Source organism: Sapajus apella, unplaced genomic scaffold (genome assembly GCF_009761245.1).
Source record: "Sapajus apella isolate SASKATOON/1434 unplaced genomic scaffold, GSC_monkey_1.0 scaffold64, whole genome shotgun sequence".
NCBI classification, from domain to species: domain Eukaryota; kingdom Metazoa; phylum Chordata; class Mammalia; order Primates; family Cebidae; genus Sapajus; species Sapajus apella.
The window spans coordinates 10,327,529-10,354,790 of NW_022437004.1; the positions used below are offsets into that span (position 1 = coordinate 10,327,529).

General features: G+C 34.0%; 1 protein-coding gene across 6 annotated transcripts in view; it reads right to left on the reverse strand.

The window, feature by feature from the left end:
* The window catches only part of DPYD (dihydropyrimidine dehydrogenase), an 851,840-nt gene that overhangs the window by 151,471 nt on the left and 673,107 nt on the right, over nucleotides 1-27,262 (reverse strand). For all 6 annotated transcript variants that reach the window (XM_032248001.1, XM_032248002.1, XM_032248005.1 and 3 more), the window contains one exon: nucleotides 1,258-1,400. In XM_032248001.1, the coding sequence (XP_032103892.1) occupies nucleotides 1,258-1,400 (143 nt within the window). The remainder of the gene's footprint in view (nucleotides 1-1,257; nucleotides 1,401-27,262) is intronic.

Here is a 27,262-nt window from a genome sequence, read left to right on the forward strand (position 1 = left end):
GGTTGGAGTAGAGCAGTTATGTCTAAAAGTCTCCTCTCTTGCTAGGCTGCCTCTTTCCTGGTTTTTTGGCTAGAGAGAGCAGGCTTTCCACCTGTGTCTATTGTTGTTTCTGGATTGTTGGGCTTCTTAGGCTCCAAGTGTGAGATATGTGAGGAAAAAAAATCACAGTGGTGAGGAAACTCACCACTGTGTTGTTTCGTGGGTCTTGAGGTCCTTAGTCAATCTGCCTTCTCTCCACCTTTCAGTCTTCTTCTATTAGGTTTACATATAAGGGTTTTTAGCTGTATATAGTGTGAGGCATAGAGAAAAGTAAGTCTACTCCATCTTCTTGGAAGTAGGAGTCTGCCCTCATTAGCTTTCTGATGCATAGTATTTCCACCTTAGATTATAAGTATTTCATAGGACAATGTTAATTCTGATTGTCAAAGTAGCAACACAGTTTACACTCTACCCTTTAGCCAGAGAATATGTGATGCTAAATTTTCTGCTTTCCAATTACCAACAATGCTAAGTAGTGAGAAGTCATTATTAATAGAGTATTACCAGAGAGTTCAGTCTAGTCATCACATAAAAGTTTTGTCCGTAGGTCAATTCAGATTACAAAACATGAATGTGCTCATAGTACTAAGCCCAAGTTGAGCAAAGTTATTTTTTTAAAAGTATGTAAATAATTTTTGAAGTCTTAATTTTTATTATTTTGGGGGTGTTATTAAAAGTACAATTCACTACATCTCACAGCATCCCGTTAAGAGGACAACGGAAGAAAGAAGTTCCCTCAGCTTTGTACTACAAGAAGCTGAACAACCAATTTATTTTTATATTTTAAAAGTCATAAAGCCAATCATTTCCTTCTTTGGCTGCCAGAAACTTCAGGATTAAGTCTGGTAATGACACAGATTTTCATACCCTTCATTTCATTTTGTTCCTCAGTTGAGATTTTACTTTTACAAAGATTTCCTCATGTATTTTTTTTTCCAGTAGGATAGTATGCATTTTGGTACTTCATTTATTTCAGAAACATATGGGTGAATAAATATATTAGAAAAAGACAGTGAGTTTATAAGCCCCTAATAGGACTGGAAACAAACTTCAGGTATGTTATTAACTCATCAGAGGAACTTAATATATGCTGCCATTTTCATCCCAAATGGCCTCTTTTTCAAGAAGCCCCCCCAAAATATTTGTTTTTGTCATACAACTTGCATTGTATTTGTGAGATGGAGATTTTTAAAAGGGACAGACAAGCACAATTACTACCTGGAGGACCGAAGCACCACTATGGAGAAACTGAAGAGCACTTTCAGCAGAATCAATTCCACCAGTAGCCAAAATGGGAAATCCAGGCAGAGCACGAGCAATGGAGGTCACAGCTCTCAAAGCAATAGGTCTGATTGCTGTCCCTACACAAAATGAGAATAATCAATGGTTAGCATACTGACCACTTGAGTACACTGTCTTATATTACTTGTATTATTATCATGTAATAACAGTGTCATACGGGACAAATTTCAAATTTCTTTCTCTCTGTTTAAGATGTATACATGTGTAGTGTATAAATGGTATGTTTTAAAGTATGTTGATTTGTCAATGAATGTTTATTCTAAGGACTTTGATACTAATATTGAATGCAGACATATTATACAAGTAGGTACAGCAAACACAGAATTCTCTATGCATGGATATTACATGCATATTATAATTTGATATACAGTAATGTGTAAAAGATTGCATAGAACATTCAAGCATCAGTGGCTCACGCCTGTAATCCCAGCATTTTGGGAGGCCAAGGCCGGTGGATCACATGAGGTCAGGAGTTCGAGACCAGCCTGGCCAACATGGCAAAACGCCACCTCTACTAAAGATAAAAAAAAAAAAAAAAAAATTACAGGCAGGCACCTGTAATCCCAGCTACTTGGGAGGCTGAGGCAGGAGAACTGCTTGAACCTAGGAGAAGGAGGTTTCAGTGAGCTGAGATCGCCCCATTGCATTCCAGCCTGGGCGACAGAGTGAGACTGTCTCAAAAAACAAACAACCAAACAAACAAATGAAAAGAATAGCCTATTTTGAAAAGAAAAGCAACAATCATGTATAGTACATCAATAGGCATACAGCAATGTTATGTTTCTGCAGAGTACAAAGCAACTGGTATGAACATAGACTCTGAGAAAGAAGGCAAGGTGCTGATGAACTTACAGATTCCATGTTGCTTTTTATATGCACTTCCCACAATTTGAAAAAAAATAAAGAGCCTAATCTAATTTTTCACATATTAGAAAGTTTTAATCAAGTTAAAGAGAATTTACTAGAATCCAGTAATTAGAGTGTATGCATTTAGTTTCAAATATTTAATTAGCCAGACATTGCCAGTATATTATTCCCTAATAGTAATAAAAATTGTATGGATGGAAGAATACTTTGGGGTCATTTTTAAAATGAATATATTGTACTAAAGCTACTTTGAATTATCAAATGTCAAACATCCCAGAGTACATCAATGCTTTCATAAAAAGGAATACAATTTGATATTCATGGCATTTCCTCATAAGTCAGGCATATTTTAAAGCATTTTTCTGAATTAAAGACAGTTCAATTTATGTAAGAATTTGACATTGCCTTAAACCAAGGCTCCACAAACAACATAAACTAACAACTGGTTCAGCCTCATGTGGTGAGTTCTTTATCATCACCTTTACCACTAGTCACCAGCAATATCAATATGTATTTACTGGAGTGCTTACTCTGAGGCAGCACAAAGAGCTTTCCTTTAATAAATGGCCAGAACTTAAAATTTAATTTAATTTAATTTAGAAAATAAAATAAAAATAATTAAGAAATGAAAAGTAAAAAAAAAAGTCTTTCAATCTGAAAAGGCTAGATACCGTATGATTCCAAATGGAAAAGGAAAAACTATGAAGACAGTGAAAATGTCAGTGGTAGTGGTTGTCAGGACTGAACTGGTGGGATAAATAGGGAGAGCAAAGAGGATTTTTAGGACAGTGAAAATATTATATATACTATAATGGTGGATGCATGAGCTATACATTTACATACAAAAAAATACACACTTAGAGAATGTATCTGTTACACTCATAGAACGCATAACGCCAAGAGTGAAACCTATAGTAAAGTTTGGATTTCGGGTGGTTAGGCTGTATGTGTCAATGTAAGTTAATTGATTGTAACAAATGTATCACTCTACTGGGGAATGCTGATAATGAGGGAGGTCATGCATGTCTCTGAGCAGTGGGTATATTGAATATCTCTGTACCTTTCTCTCAATTTTGCTGTGAACCTAAACTACTCTAAAAAATAAAGTCTAAAAAAGAGGCCGGGCATGGTGGCTCATGCCTGTAATCTTAGCACTTTTGGAGGCTGAGGCAGATGGATGACTTGAGGTTAGGAGATCTAGACCAGCCAACATGGTGAAACCGTGTCTCTACTAATAATTAGAAAAATTATCTGGATGTGGTGGCACATGCATTTAATCCCAGCTACCTGGGAGGCTGAGGCAGGAGAATACCTGGAACTTGGGAGGTGGAGGCTGTAGTGAGCCGAGACTGCGCCACTGCATGCCAGCCTGGGCAACAGAGCAAGACTGTCTTTAAAAAAAAAAAAAAAAAAAGCAAAAAAGAATCGATGGCTTTCTTTTTATTCCGTTCATATCTGTTTCAGATAAAACTGAACCTTTACATAACTAATGTTTTTGTACTCAACACAAAAATGTTGGTGGAAATGTCTACTTGTGGCTCCCATACCTAAAACATCTTCCTCTACATATTACTATAGTATTTCTTAATTAGGAGTATTCAAGCTGACACTTCAACATTCATAGCAGACATTTTAAATACAAAGTATTAAGTTGGGCAAATTAGAAGCTGGACATTAAGATTTTACTTATGGATTATTTATCAGTGACTCTTCACAGAAGAGGCTAATAGTGAACAGAATTTATAGTGAGAATACAAAAACACACGTATATACACATATCTTGAGCTATACTAAAAGAAATCTACATGACAATAAAAGTTAAAGTAAAGCATTTTTTAAAGAAATCTATAACAAACTTTTTGATAGACACACAGCTATCTCTGCATAATATAAATGACATAGTCAGTACATACTAACCCAATGGCTTCTTTACATACACATTACTTTGAAGTAATAAAGAAATATTGGGGTTTTCTCCCTTATTTAGTTGACCCAAGAAAGTAAATTTGAGCTAAGCAGATAAATAATTTATTTCTAACTCCACTGTTAGAAGACTATCATTAACAGTAAGGGGTAAAATTTCAAAGTGGTATACAGGGATTTGGCCACATATTCCAATTGATATTAATGAACATCAAATGGCAATATTCCAGAACACAGCTTTGAAAAATTCACCAGTGACACTTAAAGGCCAACATTATTACACAGGTGTTAAAAAAAATCATCGAATTCTCATTGGCATTTGAAGATGTTCAATTAGGTCAATAAGACATTTTCTAATTTATATTTTTCTTCCTTTCTAAGGCTTTTATAATGTACCTAGTTTGAACAGAAAAACTTTTCAAACGAATAAAAGCATTTTTTAAAGTTAAGAGTAACTATGTTCTCTGAGGAAATGAGATCCAAAAAAATGAAGAAATGATCTCTCTTTTTCTGGACTATAGTAAATTCAGTTTTTATTTCCATTATAAACTCAATTTGATTTTTTTGTAACTCAACTGATTTAATATGAAATATAATCTACCTGTTCTCAGCATTTTTATGGGGACTAGGTTTTAAAAATGACTTCATCCACTAAGAAAGGTTTCTAGAAGGAAAACGAAGGTATAGAAAATGATCTTTCTAAATTGTTATGTAGAATTTATTTTTAGTTTTAAAATGACAGAAATGAAGAAATAATAGGTTCAAGATAAAAATAAAACTTTTGATTTAAAGAAGATACATATATCAATGCCATACATAATTGTACGTATGCCAATTAAAATCATAAAGACTTCCTGAATCACAATTACTGAGATAAAGGTCTTTAAAAATTTTGTCACTGCTACAGTGATTAATGATTTTAGACCAAGGAGACTAGGGAGGAAGAAGCCAGTTTGAGATATTCAAGGAATGTGCAGGTGGGCTCTATCCTTAAAAAAAAAAAAACAAGGTTTAAATCAATAAATTGAAATCCTATACACTTAAATGAACTAACAGGTAACATGCAATTTAAATTAAGCCCTCATCTACATGGGGTGGCCAGATGAACCTAATGAGAAATTCAGTTACAACAAGCCATTCTGCTTCAACTGTGTGGAATCCTCCAATAAAAATCAAGCCATTCTGAGTTCCTACATTTTGAAACAAGTTGCAGGTTCAAACAAACAAATAAAAAAATGAACTGGACTTATGAGTTGCAACATTGCTATCAAGAACTTTGCTTTGCATTATGTGGCTCTCCTGGAGTAGCTGGTGGACTAGACTGAAATGTAACTTTTGGTTTCTAGTCAGTCTAGGCCCTCCATGTAGTCACAATTTAAAATACAAATCGGTGTGTTTAATTAATAGACTGTCTCATATAAACTGCACAGAACATTTTTGGATTGATTCATGTTTTAGACAAACATTTTAGTAAGCCAGAGATTTTGAATTATAATCAATCTGATTTTGATGAAAAGTATTTTTCTTAAGAAAATGAATTCTCATTTGCCAGATATCATTTTAAATACAATTTCAGAAATGCTATCATTAGCTATAGTATTATATATTGATATATGTGTATTATGACAATAAGGTTCCTTACTCAGTCTTCATTTATCCATTCATCTTTATATCCACAAAATACTTCTTAAGCACTTACGGCTTTTTTTTTTCCTGTTTATCAGTTTGTATCCTAACTATATATCTATGCTTGACTCACAAAACACCAGATCTTATCGTTGTAGTAGGTTATTTCAAGGTAGTAATTTGAATCCAGTTATTCATTTTCTACCAGTATTCCATTAGAAACAATTTAATTTGTTATAACATTACACATTTTATAAATACTATTAATATGAATTCTAGAAAGAAGGTAATTTAAGGATGAACTAGTCACCAACATCAGACAGACAATTGGGCCAACTGCTGAGGTTCAACTCTTAGTTCCATTTACAAGCTGTGTGACTTTGTGAAAAATTTTAACTGTCACTGTATCTAAATTTTGTTATCTATAAAATAATACAAATTGTAATAATACCTTCATAGAGCTGTTTTGAGGAATAAATTATATAATATATCTAAAGGGCTAGCGCATGATAAAATTATAGAAGTGTTTGCTGTTATAATTTGTGCTACCCTCAAGGACAACTGATTTCAGAGGGAACATTTATGTATTTACTTTGACATTGCCTTCTGTGTTCTTGTGTGTTTAGTGATGCAATTAAAACCAATTTTTAAATTGGAAACAAAAGCATGATGCCTATGAGGACAGAACTTTATTCTCTGAAACCTAAGAAGACCATACATGTCCCCTCCTTTTTCTCTTTCCCAAATAGCTGTCATTTAGCAGTGTCATAATGTTGATGAAGATTACTTTGACTCCAAAGGAAAAAAGTCTCAAAGGCTGACATCAATGTATTTAAGGATTTCTTTTTGAGAAGCAAAATGTCCACGTACTAAACTAACATACAAGAATTTTAATGACAATATCTGAACTCAAGTTTATTGGTGAAAAGGAGGCAGAGATGTACTTTGCATGACTAAATCCTTGAAGAAAAAAGGAATTTTTAATGGGCAAGAGAGTGTGGAACATATGCTAAATAACTGGAATTTTGAATAATTGAGTTTAATTCTGTTTGTTTTCTCCCCTAATCATTTGACTCCTAGGACAGCTACTGCTACACAATTAATTATTAGAACTAAGTCCACAATAAACTCCCTGATAATAGCTCTAGCTGGCAATAAAACAGAAATTGGGTTATAATACTCATTCGTGCTTACTGTGTATATAAAAAGAAAATGTACTTTTAATTTGCTTACATTAATTAAAATATAATGAGTTAAGTGAATAACAAATTCATTAGAAATTGAACTTTTACTGTCTAATTGTTAATAGTTTTAACATCATCCGGAAGAAAAAAAATTAGTGAATCAAGAATTTTAAGGATTTAGGAGGTAAGTGATTGATTTTTATAAACTGCATATAAATCAAGCACCAACAAATTTATGCCTTACTAAAACAAGTGTAAAAATGTTAATGAAGTTAATATACTGATAAATACACGAGACACAGCTATTTAAAAATACATCTTTACACATGGATTAGGGTCCCCTGAGAATATTTACATAATTCAACTAGAAACTGAAGTACTAAAAGGATCTAGGGTTATATGTAGAGATGTGTAATTTAAAGAGAAGAAATGGAAAAAATAAAGTTGATTATTTGATGTTATTTTAGTTTTTTTAGGAAAGCTAAAAATTTTATTCTCAAAATGTTTTAAATTTAGTTGATTTTTTCATGTTTTCTCCAAGTAAGTCTTCATATATTCATAGCTATGTTTATCTGCTTTTTAATTCATTCGATATGTTCCTAGTGGATTCATATTCAATAACTTGGTAACTAGCATGTGCCCGACATTTATTTTTAGCAATAAAATTAATAATATACATCAAAGAGGACCATTCTCCTTTCTGAAAGTGTCAGCTATAGTTAGTAGAATGAGTAGGATCACTCATTCATGGAGTGATTTCCACGGGCCAGACACTGAGGTGGGGGCTTCATGTACACTGTATACTTTAACCCTTATAACTCTGAAGGTGGGCGCTGTCATCTCTATTTTGTTTACAAAGAAAGAGCAGCTCACACAGAATAAATAACTTTCCCAGTGTCACATAGTTTAAAAAGGATGTAACACAATTTAAAAATCAAGTCTCTGTGACATGAAAGTTCCAATTTTCAGTTATTATTGACAAGTGACAATGCAGCAGTTACAAAAAGGAACATCTTTGTATTGTTTTTGCCTAAGAAAAGTAGTATCAATATAGCCTGATGCTATGAGAATATGAAGGAAGTCCAATCAATGAGGTGTGAGTCTCAGATCATTTGCTTTATACAGTTGTGGCTTTGAGCAAGCTCCTCAACTTCCTAAAACATCAGTTTTCCCTATCTGAAAAGCAGAGACATTAATACAATAATATTCCAGGAAGCTGGGATGTATTAAATGATACAACTCATGGAAAGGACTTGACACAGTGCCCACCTTATACTGTATATTAGCTAATATTACTGTCAAAGCCAGAAAAAATTGATCACAAAAATAAACATTCAACTGAAACACATGTAAGGATAAACATTTAATTTTTAAGGGGTGTTATAATTCATTCCTAGATACAACATTTGGGGATCTTATTGTAATCCATGTATCATTTCACTGGTTTAAAACTTATGAATAGTAATAGCTTGAGTGTTCATAGCTTGAGTCTATGGTAGTAAATGTATGTATCTGTGTAAATAAATCTTTATTAGGTTATTAAGTATAATTTGCAACATATATACACATTAAATACTCCATTAAATACATATATACATATATGTTGCAATAACACTTAAAATCTATATAAAAAATCTATGTGTGCATATATATATCTTTTAAGTCTTTTTTGAAGAATCTGTTCCATTAGTGCTTAGACACAAAATTACATATACAACAATGTTCCTTGAAGTATTATTTTCTGTAGCAAAATGGTGAAAAACAATCTAAAGATCATGAGTAGTTACTCTATTAAATAAATTATAGTTCATCCATGTATGGTATACTAGAAAACCTTTAAAATTGACAGGCAAATAGCTCTAATTATAATGTTAAGAGTTAATCACAAGTAGCAGAGCAATATATATGGCATGGTCCCACTGGTGGCAAAAAAAGTACGTGATTACACTTATTATGTGTGCATGTAAATGCATATACTGTTGAATTTTATACTGTTCACAGGTATCATCTCTGGGAAAGCTGGTGAGCCAAGCAGTAAAGGGGTTGAAGAACTTTCAAGTATAAGTATCACATAAGTTTATAAGTACATATAAATATACTTTATATTGTTTGATTATTTTGATAAAAAGGTGCTGATGATTTACTTCTGTAATACAAATGCCTGTTTGTATAAGCTTAAAATTTACCTTACAAGAATAAGCATCAGCAGAATACATGATGTGACAATTTTTATATATGAGATGTACAGTGATTCTATCCTCTGTACATTACGTTTGGTTCTGTGTCCCATATTTTAAATAAAAGATAACAAACACAACAGAGTGAATGTGATGATCTCTCCTGATCTATCTTTCTCACACACATCTCAAATGTATCTATATAGAGGTTAAAAGGAATCCTAATAACTGTCTCCAAATATTTGAAGGATAAGCATGAAAAAAGGGCTTATCCTATGTAGAAAACTGGAACGAATGATTCAGCATACAGATTGGTTTAATTATTCTTATTTTTATTATTAATTTATTGTAAATTCAGCAATGAAAGCATCTACAATGGGACCTCTCTATTCTTTGAATCTCAATGGCTACTTGAGAAGATGCAACAGAAAGACTTCTCTGTACTACAGGAAATACTGGATTAGTTTTTATCTTCCAGGTCAAAATTTGGGGATACTGTATCTTTTTTGGTAAAGAGGAATTTTACATCCTCTATAGTTTTCCAATAGATACCAGTGGTTAACTTAGAAAAGAAGTAAGCACAAGTTACAATGAAACTTTAAGATTAAATACGTCAAATATAAATGCTCCTGTTCTGAATGCTTTCTAATTGACAGGCATTTTCCGATGTATTTTTGCATACATTGGGCTGGAGACGTTACTATGAAATAGGTATTTCTGTAACTATTTTTATAGATATGTAAGCTGAGATTCAGTAGGGATAAATGCCACATCCTCAAAATGACCCTGTTAGAAAGGCCTACATGATGCCCAATGCCATGCTTTTAACCACAATGCTATGCTGCTTCCTGATTTTAAATGTCTGGATATAAATTAAGCTTCAGGAAGAAGAATTAATAATAATTGTTACAATTAATAAAGATATATTAGCCAGGTATGATAAAACCAGAAAAACTAACATTAGATAAAAATAGGCATTATATTAATTGTTGAACAGGAATTAAATTAGAACTAAAGTAATCAGTAATTGTATAACTAGAGTAACCATATAGCACAGTTGTCCCAGGAGAGTCGCAGTTTATTATACCTGTATTTATTTGTGATTACATGATGTAACAATAGCTATCTTCCTTTGGTCTAGCTATAAAAGTATCTCAGTGCAGATGATAAACAACTAGCTATAACTAAAGATAATTATGTCCAAGAATGATAGGACAAAGACAATTACAGAAGCAAAGTGAAATTTGTTTTAGAACTGAAATTAAATTTATGAGGAACTTAGAAACTCACGATACTGTCCAAAACTCAAAAGATGGCATGAGGTGCTAAATGTCTTTAAACTTGTCACTAGAGAAAAAAATATACAGCATTTACTGGGCATAGTCTATATGTATGTTCTTTCTATTTTCAACCTGTAGGTGGCCACCACAAGCTACACTTATTAAACAACTCATTAGTAGCATTTTCAATACTGTCATCTTCAGATAATTAGCAATTTATTTAAATAACCAATTTCTGTAGAAATAATTGCCATGAAATGCCCCGAACCTACTTTTTATAAACTATAATAAAAGTGTTAAGATAATCCCTGACATTTGCAAATGCCATTAGTTCACCTTTCCTTTTGATAGTGCTATGGCATTATGTTTAAACAATTACCCGATAACACAGCAGTTTAATGAAACAGTACAGTAAGCACATTCTTCAATATGGCCAGAGAGGACATTCAGACTTAGAAAGAAATCCAGTGTGCAGACATGTGTACCCAGAAGAAAAACACAGCTAAAAGAAAAAGAATTACTGAAATAGGGACATTATTGATATTTCCAAGTTGGTTTAGTTTCCATGGTAGATGCCATAACATATGTACTTTCTTTGGAAAAAAGAAAGGAAAGTTTCATATATTGATTCATGTGATAGGCTGGTGTAAACTATAATCATATATATCTATGAATATGCATAATATTTTCATTGTATTATTTGCTCAATAACCTTGTCACAGGAATGAACAAGCAGTAAATTTTTCTTACTGTCAATCTTAACTGTGCTTTTACTTTACAAATGGTGTGCACTTTCAAAGTACAGTTATTGAGGAAACCCTTAAATGGTTTTTAGATCACAGTTAGTATTTACCATTTAAAATAGACCAGAGTTCTAAGTCAGTTTCTTCCTTGCTGTTCAGTTCCTTATTCTACTAAGATTCGCAATTATACAGTGTTTCTTGGTTGCAAGTGGTAAAATTATTTGAAACCTTTATAATTTTTAAGCTGTTGTCCACTTTACATTAAAAAATAAAATTAGAATTCAAAGCCAGTGGCAATGTTATTTTTGTGGTTAGTTTGAAAAAATTTGAGAACCTAGTAAGTAACCATTGCTCTGCTAAATTATTCACTCATTATTTACATCCTCACAACATCATTAAAAGTCACATATGTATTATCTCCATTTTACAGACAAGGAAATTCAGGCTCAAAGAGTTAAACAGTACGTGCATGTAGGAAAGGCAGGGCTATGTGGTTAAACAATGCATTACAACAATAAAACAATTAGTCTGCAATATCACCATAAAATTCATTGCTGGGTTTGAATATGAGGGCTTTTCTTTATTTCCAGATTAACACATGCCTCGGTCTCTCCAAATAAGAGCTTCCGGCAATGCTTGCTTTTTGCCTATAAATTTAAAGGGTTTACCTATAAGTATAAGCAGAAAAACTATTAAAAAAAAGACATATTTCCCCAGCCCAGAAATTAGTCTGACCCATGACAGACTTAGTGGACTCGAAGTATGAACATTTCTTATGAGATTTTGCTTTAGGATGTCCAGAGCAAATGCTATACAGCATAAAAATCTCACCATTCTATGTGTTTTCAAAAATGATTATTTGAGTAGGAGAAAGAGGAAGATTAGAATGACAACGATAATGCCGATGACCAGAGTTTCACTTTACTCTTGGGAGAATCCAGGATAACAAGTGGGCATTATTCTGAGAACATACAGAAAAACCGCAAAGAAAGAGGTTCCACAACCATTAGGATTGTATTACTTCTTCCTTTGGAAAACCACGATTTCTTTTCTCTGAAATCCTGTGCTCTGTTTACTCTGTGGGTGGTTCTGTGGCCAGGGTGTCCATGGCAGCACTTGCTGTACTGTAAAACCATTCCTTTCACTCTCAGCAACGCATTCTCTTTTCGCTTTACAATGAATTGCATGTGTTAATCTCTATGCCCTGTGATAAGACTGTGTCCCTCAGAGTCTGCTGAAACACAGGCTGCACAGCAGGTGATGGCGTTTTGTTCTCTTTTTTGGCCTGGACAACTTTCAAAGGTGTGGTGTGGGCAAGAACATCTCTACCTGGGCCCTTATCTGAACCCTATGAATCAATGCTCAGTCTAAAACTGACCAGGCACTTTGGAAAAGAGAGGTCCTACTGATTAATTGCTCTCTCAATTAGTTGACAATAACATTTCTTCCTAAATTTCAATAGGGTAGAAAATGAAAAATCATTTTCAATCAAAATTATTTCTTGTACCCAGCACCATGGCTGTTGCTAAAAGGCAGCAGAAGAGATGTCTCTTCTCAACAAGCTTATAAGGCTGGGCCAGTGAGGTAAAAACATGGACAACCCATGTTCAAATGCCCAATTTTGTGAGTCAGACAACAGACACTGCTGAAACTTAAAACACAAGGAGAGCCAGGAAACCTGAGGTGGTCTAGGAAGGTGTTGAGGAAGATGCAGGACTTCATTTGGGCTCTTGAGAGATGGGTGAGTAGGTCTGGGGTTAGAAATTAGGATATTTCAAACTGTTACAGAGGTTGGGAACAAGGTGAGAAAAACTGCAGATATAATAATGAACAAAATTTATAAAACATGTTAACAGCAAAACTAAAGTAGCCTCTCAGGTTGGGAAATGGTATACCGTGCATTACATAGTGTAGGAGTGTTGCCTCATAGGCAGGAAAACAGCCTACCCCCAGCTCTCCCAGCTACCAATGTCAATTTCTATATGGTGCTTTAGTTTTTTAAATGCATTAAAAAATATTGACCTAGTAAAAGAATAAACAGGTTTGAATTTAAACAAAATATAAAATGAGGGAAGTCCAAAGCTATTTATTGTCAATAAATAATATTGCTATTTTAATAGCAATTGGTAATTATGAATAAATTAATAACTATTGCTATTTACTGACAATAAAAATATTTCTCAGGGGAAACTTAAAGAGAATCTATACTCTTCATACATGTCCCTGTGTGTAGCCTTTCTAGAGATCATAAGGATCTTTCTAGTCTGATGAAAAAGTAATATTAGGATCTGTATCAAACAGAAGAGATAAGAATTACAACTAGAATAGTATGATCCACTTTTTCAGAATATAGAGAACTTGTATAATGAAGAGAGCAAGTATTCCACTCCATTCAACCATTCAATAACTATTGCCAGTAATGTAAAATTATCATCACAGATGCATTTATACTTTTAACAAACACCATAAATGTTGCAGGAATCTGTAGCATGCATAAAAAAGAGCATATGATCAAAAAACTAGAAAAGGAAAAATAACTTAAGACTACATTATTTCAGACAAGATCTCTTAAAGTATTACTTAAAGGAACTGTAATACCACCCTAGACCATGAGGATATGGAGCCATCTGGCAACCTCTCTTACCATATCAGAGGGCAGCTATATGCCAAAAATAAGAAGCTAGTTTCAAGCTGTGCATATGTGTGGCCCCTGGGACCCCTGATGTTTTAGGGCTTTGTACTACAAGCTGAGGATGTGCCTCAACCAAATGGATGATTAAAAACCAGTAGCGATTTGCATAGCCACTGAGTAGGCCTGATTTTCTAATGTACCTAATACAGAACCAAATAAAATAAAATAGAATGGTCTATGTAAAGGAGGCAGCACAGTGACAAGCACACAGAAAATGCTTTAAAAATGCCATCACTATGGCTTCTAAAAATATAAAAGGATAATAATAGAACAATATGAACAATGTTATACAATAAACTCAACAGTTGAAGTAAAATAGACAAATTCCGTGTAAAACACAACTAGCCAAGATTTAGACAACAAAAAACAGAAAATCAAAATTAAAAACAGATCTGTAACTTTTATAGAAGTTGAATTCATAATAAAAAAAAACATTTTCACAAAGCAAATTGCAAGCCCAGATGGCTACACTGGTAAATGCTATTAAACTCAAGGAAGAAATAATACTAATTTACACAAACTCTTGTAGAAGATAGAGGAAGAACAAGCCAATCTCAACTCATTTTATAAAGCCAGCATAATCCTGATATTGAAACCTGACAAATAAATTAAAGGAAAATAAAATTATAGATCAATATCCATAGACCCTAATATCTGTGATAAAATAAATTCTGCAATATATAAAAGGGGTAAAGCATCATGATAAAATAAAGTTTGTCCCAGGACTATGAAGGTGGTTTGATATACTTTGTCTGTGCCCCCACCCAAATTTCATCTTGGATTGTAACTCCCACAATTCCCACATGTTGTGCGAGGAACCCATTGGGAGGTGACTGAATTATGGGGGCAAGCCTTTCCTGTGCTATTCTTGTGATAGTGAATGAGTCTCATGAGGTCTGATGGTTTTAAAAATGGGAGCTATCCTACACAAGTTCTCACTCTTTGCCTGCTGCCATCCATGTAAGACTCGACTTGCTCCTCCTTGCCTTTCATCATGATTGTGAGGCCTGCCCAGCTATGTGAAACTGTAAGTTCAATTAAAGCTCTTTCTTTTGTAAATTGCCCAGTCTCGGGTATGTCTTTATTGGCAGTGTTGAAACAGACTAATATATGGTTTAACATTTGAAAATCAATTAATGTAATTCACCAATCAACTGAATAAAAGAGGAAAGCCATATGAATACCTCAAAAGGGTACAGAAAGTACACAAAAGAAAATTTGAAATCCATCCATGATGAGAACTGTAAGCAAAACAGCGGTGAGACCATCCTCAATCTGACAAAGGGCATCTAGAAAAAATCTATAGCTGAAATCAGACTTAATGTTAAAAAATTCTCTTTCTCTATATACTGTTTATAGGAGTACATTTAGAAAAGATATGTAAAATCTGTACACTAAAAACAATAAAATATTTCTGAGAAAAATCGACGAAACTTAAGAAAACAGACATAGTATATTTATAGACTGGATGACTCAAATACTGTTAAAATATTAAACTTCACCAAATTGATCTACAGATTCAACATAACCCAAAACCAAAATTCATAAAGCTTTCTTTGAAGAAACTGACAAGCTGATTCTTAACGTTATTAAAAAATATAGAGGATGTAGATTAGCCAAAACAGGAAATAAAACAACTCAAGGACCTAATTTCACTTTAGGACTTGCCTTAAACTTACAGAAGTAAAGATAATGGCAATAGAATATATAACAAATTAGTGAAAGAGAAGGGAGTCTTGATACAGCCCACATATAAGGCCAAATAATGTTTGACCAAGGCAAGAAGTCAGTTCAACGGTGACGGGAAAAAGTCATTCTAACAAATGGTGTGAGAAAAGCAGGGTATTTGTAAGAGGAAGGGGGAAAAAAAGAAAAACAAAACTATGGTCCCTACCTCACTTCATAGATGTGGTTTTTTAAAGATTCAAGATGAATTGTAAATCTAAATGTAAAACTTGAAACCATAAATTTCCTAGAAAGGAAAAAAGGAGAATATTTTTGTAATCTTGAGTTAGGCAAAAATTTCATGGAAAGGATGTTAAAAGCACTGACTAATTTATAAAAAAATTGATAAACTGTACTTCAAAAAAGACATCATTAGAAAAGAAAGAAGCCAAAGTCTAAAAAAAAAATTGCACACATAAATTTTAAAAAGAACTCCTATCTAAAATATATAAAGAAGTAGAAACCAAAAGTTAAAAGATTACAATAGACAAAATACTTGAACAATACTTTTAAAAAAGACATACAAATGATCAATAAATACATTTAAAAAGTGTTCAACTTCAAAAGCTGCAAACTAAAATTACTATAAGACACCATTTTAGGCCAAAAGGAATGGCTAAAAATCAAAAACACTGATAACACCAAATGTTGATGACAATGTGGAACAAAACTAACTCTCATACACTGCTACTAGGAGTTTAAAATGATAAATCACTTTGGATAATTGTTTGACAGTTTCTTTAAAAAATAACATACATCTATCCTATCATCCAGTAATTTATTTCCTAGATATTCACTCAACAGTGAAAACACGACTTGAATAGTATATGCCCATAAATGTTCATGGCAGCCTTACCCATAATAGCGCAGAACTAGAAACAACCCAAATATCCGTCAGTCAGAGAATGAATAACAAATTGTGGTCAATTAGTGGAATGAAAACTACTAGCAATACAAATGAAATGTCTTCTGATATATGTAACAATATTATTTTTAAAATTATATTGAGCAAATGAGGCCAGACATGTCCCTTACTCACACACACACACAGAGGTAGCAGGGAAGAAAGGTAAGAAAGAGAAAGAGAGAGAATAGAGTGAATATTATTTAGTTTATATGAAGTTTAAGTACAAACAAAAAGACTCTATGGTGGTATATGTCTCAGCTGGAGATGGGGAAATTGACTACCAAGCAACCCAAGATAACTTTCTGATGTGAAGGAAATATCCTCTATCTTGTTTCAGATTGTGTTACTACAAATGTGTACCATTTTGAAAACTAGCTTAGCTGAGCATATATAATATCTGTGCATTATATTGTATATAACTACACTTCATTAAAAATAAAAATATATGAATACATAAATAACAAGTAGCAAAATGTCTATCTCAAAAGTGAGCATCTCCTATATGAATTCACTTCTAAAAAATTCTTTTGATGGTCAGAATCTTTCAAATACTTCAATTTATGAAACATGAGGACATCTTCCTATTTGCAAATAGAAAATGAATCTGTGGCAGGGTGCGGTGGCTCATGCCCATAATCCGGGAGGCCGATGCAGGTGGATCATCTGAGGTAAGGAGTTCGAGACCAACCTGGCCAACATGGTGAAAACCTATCTTCACTAAAAATACAAAAATTAGCCAGGCATGGTGGCAGGTGCCTATAATCCCAGCTACTTGGAAGGCTGGGGCAGGAAAATTGTTTGAACTTGGGAGGCAGAGGTAACAGTGAGCCAAGATCATGCCATCGTACTCCAGCCTGGCCAATAAGAGTGAAACTACATCTCCAAAAGAAAAAAAGGAAAAGAAAAAAATGAATCTTTGAGCTTATATTATACAGGTGAATAGGACTGAAGATCATCATCTGCAGTACATCATGGAAGGTAAATCTATGTCAACTTAGATGACCCCATGAGAGCAATTTTTATGATGTTGTTGCCCTTGTTAATGTTTGTAATCTCCATGAAATTTTCTTGAGAGCAATGCTTTTAAAGAAGCCACATATATCACATATAAGCATGTACACAGTCATACACATACACACACGCACCCCCCCCAACATTGTCAGGGATAAATCACTAGTTACTAAGAATAAGGACACATGGAGTACAAAATATGATGCACATATAAAGACAGGTATTATGGCTAGACTATACCTCTAAATCATAACTCTTGAATTAGCCAGACACGCTAAAAAATCACTCTATTTACAAAGGCACAGCTTTAGCCAGCCACAAAAGCAGTTTGGCCCTTTGCTGACTGTGGTGCTAAGTAAGACCCCAGAGCCAAATTTCAAAAAATGCCATCAACTGATCACAAATATTGTTAACATATAATGAGAATTTCTGTTTCTGCACTTTATGCCCAAATTGGTATTTGAGTATATCTTTACCTCTCCAAAACAAGAGAGGAGGCACTCAAGGGTGTTATTCCTATTAAAACCTGGTAATCATAAACTTAACTTCCCAGCTGAATCTTTAAGGAATATTTGGCTCATAGTTATGTCAAGTCTATGATGGGTTTGTAATGAAATACCCTTTCTCTATTTGCTACGTTTCCAGTCTTTAATGTGTTCTGATGAAATTTCCGGCTCTTGTCAAATTGAGGTCATTACTTTGTCTATTGGCATGGATATGCAGGCAAATTGGCAAGTGTGCAACCCTGGATGACTCAACTTATTGCCAAATGGCAGTCAGCTAACTTCCATTTGCAAGAAGAGGAGATAGCCCATTGTCAGGACCAACTTGGTGGGGAAAGGATATATAGTCAGTATCTAATGCACATATCTAAGCAAAATGTGATGGATATAATTTTCCACATTCATAGATGCTCTTTGTTTTTTTCCAATTTATATTGTTGACATAAGTGTCTCATCGTCCAAATGCTTAAACTGTGTATAATGATTCCAAGCAGCATTAAACCATTCAGATTTGGACACTGGGCATCACAGATTTGTTAAATCCAGTTACAGAGGCAGAGCTAGAGCATGGTTTCCATGCCTTGAGGGGAGAGATATTTTTTAGTAACCTTTGCCAAAACTGCTATATATTGTTTTTCTCAACAGAGCTCAGAGACTCTTTGTAATTGTGTAGAAGTCAACAGAAATCATATTAAACTATAACACTTTCAAATTTTTTCAAGTATGTTTGCAACCCAGTGTAAATAGGGCCAACGGTCACAATGCATATTTTTTTGGAACACTAATATTTATTTTACTCTAGGCACGTGTTCTCATAGGCAGTAACTGGTATGAAAAAGATCTCCCTTTTCATTCTAGAAGATTATTTATTTATAAACTTCAGAATACAAATCATGACCCCCAGAATTCTAATTTACTAAATGCTGAATGTATTATGGAGCAGTTCTTAAAATTTAAAATTTGAAAATGGAAATGTACTGAAAAGTTTCAGAAAAAAATGATGTATTTTCCATATCCAGCAAAAACTGAACCAGAGAAACATATTATGATTGCCAAAAAAAGGGCGAGCACTCTAAAGACTGTAGGCAAACAAAATACTAACAAGTTCAATTATTCACAATGGCACATTTATGGAGAGTATAATGTCACAATCAATGATTACAAGCCCACACAAACTGCTTTGTAATAATTCTACAAGGAGTGTTCAGAAGTGAAATAATTTAGAATTTGAAATCAATAGCATTTATAGACATTGGAAAATGTCAAATGGAAAACGAATGCCAGTATTTGTATTCTTTCTGGAGCATTTTTACTTCTCAGCTTTTAATTATTCTTCAAAAGATTTTTTGGTACCTGAAAGCAAAAGCAAACATTTGCCCTTTCATGTTTCAACTAACTCTTTCAATAGGCTTAGATGTGTTAAGGTATTGTTTTATGTATGGAAAAATGAGAAGACTTTGTGAGAACTAAGATTTTGCTAAGTGTTTCCCTTTAATTTCCCTTCTCTTGGCATCTCTCCCTTGTGCCATTCTCATCCTCCATTTCACAAGGTTTTTTGTTCCATTCATTTCCCATCACTATCAGCATTTAAATTCAGGTTGTGGCACAAAAACTTTCCAACACAAGGTATTACTTTGGTAAATTGTTAAAATACTCCTTGCAATTAGAGACAGGGTAAATTGGATGAGAAGTATATAGGGATTCCCTACACTATCTTTTCCACTTCTCCGCAAGTCTAAAATCATTCAAAAATAAACCTTTATTTTTAAAAGTTTCCTTTATATAACACTTGGATTCTTCCTGTTCTTATAAGAATATCAGTTTGTCTATATTATTTGGCAAAAGCAAAGACACAAACTTGTGAATATTGAAAATAATTCTTAAAAATAACATTAGTAGCTGTTTTTATTAATTGCCATTTCCTACCAAGGAAAAACAGTAAAAACAATAACTATCCTTTATTGAATAACCTAAATACGTACAAAGCACTCTGTTAAGGCTTTTATTACTGTTACTTATGTTATTTTATTTAAATCTCACAGAATCCCCAGGACTATCACTTTTTATGCTAAAAATTGTTAAATATCTTGTCCTTATAAGAGTAACTATAACGTCTCAGATCCTACCCAAATCTGTTGACTCCCAAACTAGTTGTGTTTTTCACAAACTTTTTGCCTTCATTCAAGAAGCTAATATTTGTATGTACCTCTAGGCACTGCATTATACATATGTTTTATATATGTACAAATATCATATTCATATTTGTATGAATGCTCAAAAATAACCTTGCAAACAAGTTACTATTAATTCTAAAAACAAAAGGAAAAATCCTGACATTTTCTAGTAAAAGCTATTCTAGTTAAGAAAGCATTTAACTGTCAACTCTGGTCTTTGCTGACACTTTTTTAGATTTCTGAAAAAAAAATCTGTATTTAACCATTTGTCCATTAATGGAATGATGTCCAATCCCCTTATGTACCACAAAATTACCTATCAACAGAAAGAGAAGGAGAAGAAAATTTAATTTCAGGTTACTCCAGAAACTATGGCAACCAGGCTGTTTGGCAGCCAAAGGGTGTAAAATCCAGATTAGATAGATGGATGTATTTACATATTCACTTTTACATTAAACAGAGTGGATGACACATCCCTGTATAAAACCTATTATTTAAACACTTCAAGTGAAAAGTGTTAAAATAAATGGCTCATGACTTATGAAGTGTTAAAATAAACGTTTATTTCAACACTATACATGTCATAAGCCATTTATTTCAACACTTTCTACTTCAGAAGACTTACCCAGACAAGAAGAAAAGATCTTATTTGCTATATGTATGTCAAGAGGCCAAGACGCAGAAAATAAAACCAAAGTTTGGATGCCAGAGCTTCGGTATGTGGAAGCTTAGATCAGAAGGTAGAAGAGGAGGTTTGATGCTTAACACCTGGTAAAAGCTCTGTAGATGTGGTAAACTGTTCATCATCACCACCTACATTGGCTTCATTTAGACATCACATTTATCTTAAGTGATTTGGAGACTTTAGGGCATGCCTGAGTATCAAATTATGAATGAGATGCACTGTTTGGGATACTTCTGCAAAGATAACATATGTTTTATTTTATGTGTCCACTTATTAGTGAAGCCTCATGTAATCAAAGTCTTCAGGGAGCAAAGCTTCAGGGATAGAGGCACAGTTCCATAAGCGTAAGTGCATACACTTATACAGTGCTTCTTATATGACAAGCTCTAGTGTAAGTGTTATACAAATATTCAGTAATTTAATCTTCACAATGTGAATTTAGGAGGGTGGTATGGTTTGGCTGTGTCCCCAACCAAATCTCATCTTTTATTCCCACATGTTGTGGGAGGGATCCAGTGGGAGGTAATTAAATCATGGCGGGGAGTCTTTCCCTGCTATTCTCATGATAGTGAATAAGTCTCATGAGATCTCATGGTTTTACAAGTTCCCCTGCACAAGTTCTCTCTCTTTGCCTGCTGCCATGATTGTGAGGCTTCCCCAGCCACATGTGGAACTGTAAGTCCATTAAACCTCTTTCTTTTTCAAATTGCCTCGTCTCTGGTATGTCTTTATCAGCAGTGTGAAAATGGACTAATACAGAGTGGTAGGTATTTTTATTTAGATGGGAAAACAAATCCAGGGTGGCTGAGTAATCTAACCAGAGGAAACTGGTAAGTGGTGGCACCAGGATTTTACCCCAAGCAGTTAGTGTCAGAGTCCATGCTCCTCATCCCTGTCCTAGGCCCCTGCCTTTCAGTAGCAGAATAGCAACTGTCTCATGCTCTAGAAGTCACGTGGGATTAAGAAGTCGAGTTCATCATTTCACTTTCAGGCAGGGCAAGCCCAAATGAGTGATAATTTCTCTCCTTTGTAAACAAAATCTCCTAGATGAAAAGAACTAATGCTATTTCTACAAGAAATTGGTATTGACTGATGACTCATGATAGTTGATTATGAGAGCTTTCAGTTTTGCCTATTTTAAGACTTTATGTTCCTACCAAAAGCTGAAGGCCTATGGTTGAACTGGGAATGTCTGACAGTGACTGAATTATTTCCCTCCAGGGTGTCTTTTATTGCTCCTTAATAAAAATGCTGATAACACATTTCCATTGTTAAGCATACCCAATAATAGCACTCTTTATATTCTGAAACAATTCTGCATAGCTCCCAAGCTTCTCTCTCCCTCCCTTCCTTTCCCTCCCTCCCTACCTCCCTCCCTTCCTTCCCTTTCTCTTTTCTTTTTTTCTTTTCTTTTCTTCCATTTTCTTCCTTCCTTTTCCTTTTTTCTCGCTTTTCTTTCCTTTTCTTTCCCTCTTGATATGGTTTGGCTGAGTCCCCACTCAAATCTCATCTTGAATTGTAGCTCCCACAATTCCCATGTGCTGTGGGGGGCACCCAGTGGGAGGTAATTGAATCATGGGGGTGGGGCTTTCCCATGCTGTTCTCACGACAGTGAATGAGTCTCACAAGATCTGATGGTTTTATAAAGAGGAGTTTCCCTGCATAAGCTTTCTCTTTGCCTGCTGTCATCTAGGCAAGACATGACTTGCTTCTCCTGTCTTCCACTATGATTGTGAGGCCTCCCCAGCTATGTGGAACTGTAAGTCCATTAAACCTCTTTCCTGTATAAATTACCCATTCTCAGGTATGTCTTTATTATCAGTGTGTGAACAGACTAATACACCTCTCCTCTTATTTCTCTAACATCTCGTCTTTCCTTTATCTTCCATCTTTACCTTACCTCACTCCTCTCCTCAGACACCTTAGCTCTAAGAACAGAATTAAGTGTGGATTGCTTAAAGTCCCTCAGTCTTTACAATTTTATAAATCTGTCAATAATTGCAACCTATGATGTAAAATCATGTAGTCTATCTGTAGATACATATCCTTGTCCACAAACCAGGCTTTAAAATGTCTACACCCTTCCTCTGCCCACCTACCTTCCCACTTCACAGACGCAATGATCACCAATCAGTTTTTCTGGAAATCACAAAGCCAAAAATTGGTAAAAAGAAGTCAGAAGACTGGGTGCACTGTGCCATACAAAAAATGTGCTTTTAAAATACCACAATGCAAAGAAAAATTCTGAGATAATTTTTTATTAGAACATTTGGCATTTCAAAAGAGAAAACTAAACTGTAATAAAATTATGGAATGTACTAAACAAAAAGTGACATAATTTAAAAAAAGGCTAGATAATGTTAAAATATAGTATATACTCACCTATTTATAAAATCTCTATCTTTGATATCTTGTTATTAGAATCCAAACTACTATAACTAGCAAAACTTTCATATTTATTTATACTACATAAATGAGACCTACATTTTTATAAGTGACACCTGAAATGTATTTTCTGATATTTTGATATTTAGTACCGGTACTAAAGTAAAACTATATATTTAGTTATACTTTATATATATGAAGTAAAATATATATATACCATATCTCTATATAGTATGTGTATGTATATGTGTGTACATATATGCATATGTGTATATATATATGTGTGTGTATGTATTTGTGTATACATATGGTATATCTTCTCAGCTATTCTTTCAATTTAAGAAAAGTTTCATACCATCAATTGGAAAAAAAATCTAAATTTATAATTAATTTTTGTACAAATTTAAATTAGACATTCAAAAGCAAATATTTTCATTCATTAAATAAGTAGACACTTATTTAATGCCAACTATGAAGCAGCTGTTATGTTTGGAGGTGGTAACATAAACAGGAGTTAGACATTATCCCTGTCTTTAAGACACTTACATTCTAGCTAAATGAATATATAAATAACTTATTATAATGTATGTTAATAACTCCAGTAAAATCTTAGAAAATGATCATGACAAATCAAGAAAAGTGTATTGTAGTTTGTCTAGTTGGGTCATCTTTACTTGAAGATGAAATATAAATTATGTCTTAAAGGAAAATTGGCATATTTTAGAAGGCAGAGAACGAATAAAAGGAATCACAGTAACTACATGAGCAAAAGAATGAAGATCTGGAAGTAGCTGGATGGTTAGGTATGCAGTAGGGCCTAGAGTAAAGGATAGATTAGGAGGGAAAGGAAGGAGACAGGGATAGATGGAGAACGTGGCAGGTGTTTCTGGGACAAACACCACAGCCTTCTTGACCGCCTCTAATTCAACAGCAGCTGTTATAGTCAGTTCCATGTTAGTTCTCACGGATCCCAAGAAAGCAGAGCACCACCTCATGCTTTGCTAAATTTCTTTGTACCCCCTGTACCAGAGCCTCTGTTGCCACCACAAGAGCCTACTAAGCCTGTGCATCAAAGCTACAAAAGTACAGGAGAGTTAATGCTTTCAGTCACAACACGTAGGCTGCTCCTGCCTTCCACCCTTCAGGGGGACAATTCTGTAAGGCCTCTGCACACTTCCTAGGAATTCATAATTGTTATCTAAAAGTAATACCTGCTTAAGTTGCCTTCTGCTCCTTCTTTGTCTCATGTTTCCTCTTCCCTGATGTCTATTTCCTGGGATCAACTCCTGAATAAGCCACTTGCATCCAAGTCCTTGTCTTACAGGCTTTGCTTCTGTAAGAACTCGAACTGAGACAGAGTTAAATGAGGACTGTATGTGAAGGGTTCTATACTCTGCACTCAACATTTTGGACCCTTTCTTACGGAAGTGAGAAGGCTTCTGAGATTTTTAACAAGGTAGTTACCAGATAAGATTGGATTTTAGACTTTGTATATGATGGTGGTGTTGCATAAGGACCAGAAGGAGATGAAAGTGAAAGTGATTAGCAGATGGTCATATAAGAATTGTCTATAAACACAAGGGCTTGGACTAAGTCAAGACTATGTAAGATAGAAAATGACATAAAATATTTCATTGACATTCAGAGTTGGACTACATAAAACCTTTTGGCTAATTAGAAATGCAGGGTAAAGGGGTCGAAGTTGTCAAGAGGACTCAGGTTAATGCCATTTACTAAGATAATTTTTAAAGTGTTTAGAGGATAACAAAATCGAATTTGTATAAATGCCTGAGGTTAACTAGATGGAAAACAGCTGAGCTACTTAAAAACATTAATTATAGCCTATTACTTATGTTTTGGTTTGCCATACACAGTGTCTCCAGTACTGTAAAACTGAGATTCTATAAATGTCTAATTTATAAATAGGATCCTAGAGCTCAAAGAGTTTGTGACAATGCTGACTACTTGAAAGAGTTTGCTAAAATGTTATTCAATTTAAAACCATGCATGGACTTTAGGATCATTAAAGCCTTCTTATATAGTCTGCTTTCCTCTCTTAATAGCAACCATAAACTGGATTTTACTGATTAAAAACTTACTGTTATTATTTTTGAGTTAGAGTCTTGCTTTCTCACCCAGGCTGGAGTGCAGTGGTGTGATCATAGCTCATTGCAGCCTTGAACCACTGAGCTCAAGTGATCCTCCTGCCTCAGCTTCCTAAGTAGAGGGGACCACAGGTATGTGCCACTGCACCTGGCTAATTTTTAATTTTTTTTTGTAGAAACAGCTGTGTTGCCCAGGCTGGTCTTAAACTTCAGGACTCAAGCTATCCTCCTGCCTTAGCTTCTCAAAGTGCTGTGGTTAAAAATGTGAGCCACTGTGCCCAGTCTAGCTTTTATTCACTTTAAAAACAAAGCTAACAATCCTATATCATAAGGTTGTTTTAAGAATCAAGTGAAATTCTGAAAATGCTTTGAAATGTAAAATTGCTATACAAATACTAGCATATCATTTTTAATATAGCCTTGAAAATTGGTGGATATATAGCAACATGGATTCTGAAGTTTCTGATGATGATGGTAAGGATGATGATGATGATGAAAGTTAAAATTTATTACATTTAGTATGTGTACGTGTTAGATCTTTAAGTAGTTTTCTTTTTATGATCTCTTCATCATGATGGCAGAAATTGAATGAGTTGTAGAAGAAGCTGATGATTGCAGAAGTTGAAGGAGTTTAAGGAGTTGAATAAGTTAAAAAGAGTTGAAGGAGCTGCGGAAGTTGAAGGATTTACAGAAGAAGTTGATTATTATTTTTGAGTCAGAGTCTTGCTCTTTCACCCAGGCTGGAGTACAGTGGTGCGATCATAGCTCATTGCAGCCTTGAACCCCTTGGCTCAAGTGACTCTCCTGCCTCAGCCTCCTAAGTTGCTGGGACCACAGGCAGAAGTTGAAAGACCAGTGACCAAGGACCAAGGTACTCAATCAAGGTCAGGCAGTTGACTTAGAATTAGTGGATGAAATCAGGTGGCATAATGGAGGCAAAGTCAGTGTGTAAGGTCAAGATGGTATAATGAAGGCAAGAACCTCAAAGACTGGTGAGTGAAAACTGTAAAATAATGATTTGGAAGAAGGAGTGAAATAATAAAACAATTATATTAACATCATGAATTTTGCTTAAATACAACAAGATTTTTATTTCTTGCTTTCAATTTTCATCCTCCTTCTATCTCTGTATAAGTCAGGCTAGCCAGACTGTAATTGGAAGATGATATGGACAATGGTTGATATAGATGGATAGGTATGTACACATCTCTTTACATATATACATAAAGTTACCTTTCACCACTGTCATTCTTGGCAGATAAAACACTGTAATCACTTTATAGTTGAATGGCATATAATGCAATGAAATGTCTTCACGGGAAAAAAATATTATGTTTTTACCTTTTTACTTTCTTTAGCAGTGATTAGTTCCAGAAATATAAGGTATCATCACTTCTCAAAAAAGCGCTGTAGGTTATAAGACTGCTCTTCTGAAGTTGGCAACATGTAATAAATGTGCTTTATTCCTAAACATCAATCAGTTTCAAGAATGGCACTTGCTTGTAGAATGGTAATAACAGAAATAGTCAGCTAATAAGTACTATAGGCATTAAAACACTGGATGACAGATGTGAAGACTTCTTGTTATAAAAGAATACTCTTACATAATTATGGTTTTGTAACTAGTTACATCAATTTCTAAATATTTAGTTTTTAAGATTTCTGTATCTTTTTTAGTAGCAAAACTTATATGATAGTATTCTGTACTATCATATTTATAATGAATAAAATATAGAGATGTAGCCAAAATCGACAATGAAAGTACACTGGAGAGGTGTGATGGTTCTAGGTCATTTAATGTGAAGAGTACCAAATTTATATAATTACTAAAAGTGTCACCTGAGAAGATATTAATTTATTGTACAAGTATAGAATTGTAAAATATTTAGGTAAGTCTTAAAGTTACCACAAAATTAAGATGTTTCAGCAATTTA